The sequence below is a fragment of the Uranotaenia lowii genome, unplaced genomic scaffold (genome assembly GCF_029784155.1).
Source record: "Uranotaenia lowii strain MFRU-FL unplaced genomic scaffold, ASM2978415v1 HiC_scaffold_88, whole genome shotgun sequence".
In the NCBI taxonomy this organism is placed as follows: Eukaryota; Metazoa; Arthropoda; class Insecta; order Diptera; family Culicidae; genus Uranotaenia; species Uranotaenia lowii.
Genome location: NW_026598844.1, coordinates 38,167 through 45,660, shown reverse-complemented (window position 1 = coordinate 45,660; position 7,494 = coordinate 38,167). Strand labels below are relative to the sequence as shown.

Sequence of the window (7,494 nt, the reverse complement as noted above, 5' to 3'; positions counted from 1 at the left end):
TCGTGGCCAATTTCTGGGCACGCTAATTTTCCGCGACCGCGACACGCCAACACTTGCAACAAAATGGCGATTCTTTTCCGCGTGGACGGTTTTGACAGCTTCCATACACGCTCCATTTGGTTTCCTTAGAATTGGGTGCTGTTAACTCGAAACTGCACGCTTGGCTCATTTTAATCTATTTTGGTTTCAAATTAGCGACACACTAATTTTGATCATTATGGGGATGGGTTCTATGTGTTACAAATGCCAATTACTCGTATCGAATTTTATTTTTAGGACTAATTTAGGTCTAAACTCAAATACAACAGTAAATTGAAAAAGCTAAATTAATCACATAAACATTCACGCCACACAGTAAGAAAGAACATGCCTAATGCTGGACAAAACCTCGGTATTGCTTTAAATCAGCTCATAGAGGTTTGAAATCTTCGAATAAATTTTAAACGTTAATGAAACATTTTTTTTCGGAAAGTTGATGATCTTCTTGCTTCAATTTAGCCAAAAAAATTTACTTTCATGCGTTTGAAAATGGTTAAAAAAAGTGCGTTTTGATAGCAATTTTTTTTTTTTTTTGAAAGAATTAAGACGATCTGTACAACTTTAGGGTAGAATCAAATTTAAAAAATCGGACAGAGTTATTTTTTTTTCATTATTTTTAATTTAAATTTTAAAACGTCAAATATCTTTTCAATTTTTTTGTTTATTCTCTTCTTTAGAACTTGTTTAAATTTTGTATGTCTAAAACATGAATCTCGTCAAAGGAAATCATCTGGGGCCCTGGGAGCTTATTTCGAGATGTTTGTCAAATTAATTGAAAACTTTGTTTGGTCGGTGCCGAAATTGAATAATAATATTAGAGCTGTATCTAATCTAATTGATTGATTAAAACAGCTCCAATCAATTCCGAGCTCGCGATTTAGCATTCCAGCTCAGCACTCGTTCGTAATCAGTGACAAGTGGCGACATTGCGAAATCCTGCGTCGTCCACCATCGAATCGCATCGCCCTTCGGCTTTTTTCCCTATTGACCGACTGATCTAGAGCAAACGTCCTACAAGGCTTCGTGTTACTCGCTGTTTGCACTACTGATGATGACTGCCCCTCTTTAACTCCACTTCCTCCACTTCACTTAGTCGTCTCTCGCTGAGTCAGTAAATAATATCAAATTTCCTTATCGTCGTTTTTTGCTTTTGCTTGCTTCCACTTTTCAGATCTCTCTCGGGCGCAGCGAACCCTGTCCAAGAGCCTGAACGAGTTCAACTTCGAATGCATCGGATCGACGCAAACGGACGACGAACAGGTGATAGCGGACAGTCTGAAGCAGTTCAGTAAGCTGATATCGGCGATTGAGGAAGAGCGCGATAACATGGTAAGTGGATTTACTTCCTGGAGGCTCTCCTCCTACACGTATGTATGCACCTATAGGTACTGGATTAGATACCTTTTAGTTTGCGAACGTTCGCATGGACCGATTAAATAAAACCCACACCTGTCGATGTTGTTGTATCAAATTTGCCATCTCTGCCTGTTAAAGATGGCAGGTTTAGTTCAACCTATTACACAATCGATCTGGTTTATCGATTAAGGATGGATCGTTTACACCTTTCGAACTAAAGAGTGGTAGTTTGAAGCACGTGTGCTCATTTTATGGTAACTGGAAAATGTTTATCTTTGAAAAAGAATAGCATCGATAATTTCGTACTTTGCTTTAGTTTTTTGAAGTTATTGAAAAATAATTTCTTCGATATATAAAAAAAACACACATATGTGAAATAAAACTTGAAGTCGATTAATTTATAAAAAAACATCGAAAAATTGTTTACATATAGGGTATCTCATTATGTCTAAGCTCGATTTAAATTTAATAGTATAAACACAATTTAGGAGCAAATTATTTTTTTTTTTACATTTTTGTTCTCTATCTTTTTTATAGTGAATCAGTAAAACAATATTCCAGTCAATCGTACACCAGTGATCGAGTTTTTAAACGAAGACTGCTGATTAGCTTCTGCACAGACTGATTTGCGATGATTTTAGCCACTTTTTTCAGTCTATTGCGAAGTTTTCAATAGAATCTGCAGGCTTCACATGTTTTCTCAAATACTTTTTGGTAAGGGCTCGAAAAATTTCGATCGCTCCGGCTTGAAAACAATTTGACGGATTTATCTGCTTCGGTACAATCTGGACTCTATTGGATTGGTAACCATCGCGGCGTTTGAGTAGTGAACTGATGCCAAATCATGCTTGCGGATTATAGGGATCAGGTGATGGTTGAGGCACTCTGGGACGTAAACAGCTGTATTCTTTGTGTCAGTAGTCACGAACGGCTCGGAAAACATGCAACACTCACAGTGTTATACTGGACAACCGGAAGGGTTTTGTAATCAAACTTGCAATAGGTTTCGTCGTCGATGAAAAACGCACACCGCAGTTGATCATATAATTCACGAGCTCTTGGTTTGACGGAAGCAGCTTGTTTTTTCACTCCGTTTCGGCTTCTTCTGCTTCCTATATGTCTTCAGACCCAATGTTACATTGGCACGATGTGCGATGCTACGCGGGGATCCCAATCCCGAATTGAGACAGTCTTTTTACTGGCATGAGCACGCATGATTTTCCAGTCCAAAGTTTTGTCCACCGGATTAGGCATGCTGAATCCTGGTTGGGAGAGTTCGGAAGGAATTTTAAAGTCAGTTGCTCCGGACTAGAGGAAAAGTTTTCTAGTCGAAAACTTCCGAAACTGGTGAGATCAAACTTTTTCCATTATATTGAACGTTATTTTCCTAATACACATTGTCATTAGATTAGTGTAGCTATTTTCAAATTATGCTGTAGGTATTTAAGTAATCCATATGAAGCGTTTGGTAGGGAACTCCACGCTTTATTCCTCCCCTTGCTCCTGAATCTTTTGCGGTAATTACCACATGGTTGGCCTGGCCGTAGTTATCTCTGCAATGCATGTTTTATGTAACAGAGATAACGTTGAAAAGAAAAATGAAGGACGCAAGTCTTTTCATTTTCCAGGATGCTTACACGTTGTGGCTATGTTGGTAAAAGAAGAAGAAGAAAGAAGTTTTGTCCGCCGGATCCGGATTTCGCCAAGTATTTATGTGTTCACGAAGCTGCTTTCGTCTCCATACTTCCAAATCGCATTTCAGACCGTTCGAATGCTTACTTCTTCCATTTTACCCATCTGTGTCAGCAAAATGTTGGGGATAGTACATTGTTTGCGCACGACATTTTAGCGCTTTTCCGAGAAAATGCTTCTTATTTTCACGAAATCTATAAAAATTGGAGCTCACGATACACAGAGTTTTAAGTTAAACTGTAAACAACAACATCCAGCAGAAATAAGCTGTTTAAACGTCATTCGGAATCAGCAGGGTTGTATGAAAATCGTACTTAGACATAATGGGACACTAGACCGCTTCAAGCTTCGTATGGAAATTTCAAATTCTTAGATTTTTACACCTCCCATAACTTTTTTTTGGTTGATTTTGCTACCAGAAATAGCAATAAAAATTTTGGAAGCGATCCTTTCAGTCCTGAATTAGCGCAACGAGTTTTAATTTTGTATGGAAATTTGTATGGGAAAACAAAATTTGTCATTCAAAAATCGCCAGAGATGTACTGAGAGTACCAAAAAATTTAACTTTGGATGAAAAATACTCCTTGATTCTTGCAGTACTATTCATGTGAACAAAACAAACTTATACCCCAGAAAAGTTATTCAATGTTATAAAAAAATATTTTTCAAAATATTTTTTTTCAATTTTTGCGTTTTTTCTGCTTATTTGCAAGCTGTGTAACCATAGGATAGAAATAAAAAATCTCAAAAAACTACTTTGCATTGCAGAGAATTTATTGATTTATATTACCTTTGCAAAAACATTTCATGCTATCATTAACAGCTCTAGCAAGCAAAATCCGCAATTTTAAATACTTTTCAATGGATTCAGATTTTTTATTTTGAAATGGTTATAACTTTTTTCATGAAATTCTTAGCTGCTAGTCATGTTAGCAAAAAATGAAGCTTAAGAATAGTAAAATCCAAAAATCAAAGACCGACTTCATTTCAAGCTTATTTGAATTTTCTGGATGATTTAATGTACAAAAATTTCTTCTTCCATACAAATTTCCATACAAAATTGAAACGCGTTGCGCTAACTCAGGAATTAACCAAATCATCTCAAATTTTACACTGATGCTTGGTGACCCAAAAGGCATCGAAAAAACATATGGGTGCAAAAAGTCATTTTTTGCAGCGGTATAATGGGACACCCTATATGACCCGGAAAACGACCCGAAACGTTTTTTCTTCAATATTTTTTAGGTATTGGATTCACTGGATAAGTTTTTGTAAAGTTGTTTCACACGTTTCCTTAATATTTTTGTAAAACTCTGTCTCAAAACATTCCAATAATGGTTTTTTACATGAGGCTTCAAAATCAATTTACTGCCAAAAAGGTTAACATTTGATTAGAAAACACAATTTTACATCAGTGTATTGATAACTCATGTCAACATTTTAGGCGTTAGAGGTGTCTAGAAGATGTTGGAACAATGTTTCATACCAAATATGACGTTGAAGCTAGGCTCATGAAATTTTCCGAAAATATGAATCTCTACGATTTCTCATTTTTAGATTTTTGAATCGGGTTACCAGAGTCACTCAGCAAAACAATTATCTATTGTTTTGAATAAAAAATAAAACTAATAAACCGATTTTTCATAAACTATACTATTTTGCAATCGTTCAGATGTCTGCTATCAGGTGCTTCTTAAAAATTTAGGTTTTGTTTTTTGTGGTCTTATGAAACCGATCTTCAAGGAGTAAAGTCCTTGAAAAGGGTGTTTTACAACAAACAATCCTGTTTTTTTTAAGTCGTATTGAAAAACTTTTGATTGATATGATTTCAAATAAATTAAGAGTTTGTATTTAAACAAAAGAAGTGCTTGGTTTTTAGACCATAGCTGGTTAGTTGAAAAGTTCCTGGAACGTTTCTAAACTATGATTTTTATTTCATGAGAATCATGGAATTTCGATCGAAAAATTTGCCTGTCTATTCGATTATATTCATTTTTAATAGAAAGTTAAAAATTTATTTTGAACAACTCGAGTACTAAATCATAGAATTTCAACCTATTGAGGACCAAATTAGAGGATCTATGAAAAAAATAACAATAAAATCATTTATCTACCTAGTTTTGAAATATTAGCAAATTTTTCCGTTAAAAACAATGATTTTCATGCAGGAAGTCACTGGTTTTTCAGTTTTTTGCCATTTTGTCTTTCGACTCAATTTTCAGATGCCACCTAAATTCAAATAAATTTCATAATCAGATATAAAAAGCGAACATGTAGACGATCCAAAATGATATTATTTATTAGAATAGGTTCAGTAGTTTTGAAGAGACAGCCAAAATAGAAATAAAGCTCTATATGATTCTAACCGGCTAATTGTCCTATTTTTCAACCGTAAAGGAAGGTTAAAATAACATAGAAAACAATGTGGAGGTGAATCGCATCAAAATTGAGCAAACATTCTTATTATTGCCGTTCTAGCAATCTACAAATGAAATATCTGTCCTTTAAGGACTACTTTTACCATGTTTATGGCATTTGCGGAACGTTGCAGTTGGCGGACAGTTATTAAAAAAATTATCCGGTGCAACTGTGTTCGATGTTTACTCTTGTGAACGAACACACGGACATCGGCTCAGGAGGCAACTGACTAGCCAACTGAGCTATATCACAACCCATACAAAAACAGTTATATGAAAAACCGCAGCAGATTGTAAAATCTGCTTCCTTAATACAGGTTTTCTAAAATTTTGATATTTCACTTCGAGCAAAGTTTGTTGCAAAAAAACTTTTGTCCAATTTATTTTTCTGAAATGATGTTGATTATTCAGTACAAAATATTAAATTTTCCCATACAAACCTAAAAGTTCAAATTTACTCATGCAAACTTTACAAAACATTCGGCAAAAAATCATGGATGAGTTTTGGGCCAAGACAAAGCTTTTTAGACCCCAGGGTTTTACTAATTCGAAAATAACCCCAAATCGACTCAGTCTAATGTGACACGTGGGAAGAAAAATGAGATTTTTGATCCCTTCCTGCCCCTCCGTGGACAAGCGTGGACATTTGGCATTAAACATCTTAATATTTTTTCACCTTTGAAAATATTTAAGAAGTAAGAATGTCCACGTGGAAAACCCCTACGCCCCTCTCCGTGGACAAGCGTGGACATTTCCATACACCCCCTCCCCCCTAAGTTGTCCACGTGGCATATGAACGGCTCCTGAGCTCCAACTCATGAACGGATCTATCGATGTGTAGCCTTTTCAGTTTGTTATCATCGTGTTCGTTACAACCGGGTTTTGATTGCAAAACGTTACGGTCGATAGTTTTATAATCATGACGCATAAAAAGCTAGTTAATGTATTTTTTGTAGTACCAAACTGGAAAAAATCTAATTTCAACCAATCGCTTAGGACATTTAACTCTGATAAGATTTTCTTATTAACAAAATAGTGCAAGTTATTTGCAATATTAAAAAACCTAAATTTAATCAATCTTATGTTTTGTCTTCATTTTATTCCGCAGCTGGATCGAGCACACGACCAAATTGTTGGGCCGCTGGAGGAGTTTCGAAAGTGTCATATCGGAGGTGTGAAGGAGAACAAGAAAAAGTACGACAAAAAGACTGCCAAATTCTGCCAGGCGCAGGAACGGTTCCTTAATATGTCCTCAAAAAAGCCGCGGTCGGCCGTTGAAGAGGTAAGTGACGACATTGAAACTTTGTTTTTGGTTGAGAGTGTTTAACAATTACATTTTTAATATTTATTTTTCATTATTTAAAAAAAATCAAAGTATTTATCATTTATCGACATTCCCTTGGTTCGTATAACAACTTATTGAAGTGTGTCTACTGTTTTCGCAAACAAATGCTTGAAATTACTCTACTTGTTGAAATGCTTCACAATGTACGTCATCAGTCCCGAATGGTGTAAATGTAATTATCAGTCAGTCATTCACCCCTGCCAGACACCAGCAGCAACTAGCAGGAATGCATTTTCAAACCCGGGGTAGACCAGCTAGACGGCGCAGTTATTGGGAATGTAGAAATGTGTGAAAACCGAAAAAAAAATCGTTGCAGAAAACGCCCTTTTCCTTTTGCTCCGCCGGAGATATCTCGTTTGTTTCCTGTTTTAAGGCAGTTCACATCCACCTATTATTTATCGGAAGCTTTGCGAGCTTCTAGGATGAGTCATGCTCTAGGATTCTTGGCACCTGATCCATTATCCTTCCGTCCGTTCGCCTGTAGTCTGGGTCTGGGAGGAAAGATTTTTTTATCTCCTGGGAAAGGAAATACCTTTCTCCGTTGAATCGAATAAAAAAAAGGTCGACAGAAAAAAGATGCTTCCTACTCTGATATAATTTTTGTATTCGAGGGAGATGATGCATCGCAGGGGATTTATAAATTCT

The 7,494-nt window shown here is 36.0% G+C and overlaps 1 protein-coding gene across 1 annotated transcript; it reads left to right on the top strand.

Moving 5' to 3' along the window:
- Positions 1-745: 745 nt before the first annotated feature.
- On the top strand, positions 746-6,786 carry LOC129760953 (rho GTPase-activating protein Graf-like; the record flags this gene model as incomplete). Its single annotated transcript, XM_055758635.1, has 3 exons — positions 746-797; positions 1,211-1,368; positions 6,613-6,786. Coding segments are annotated over exons 1-3 (384 nt in total), but the record flags the coding sequence as incomplete, so codon positions are not given.
- Between the last annotated feature and the right edge of the window lie 708 nt (positions 6,787-7,494).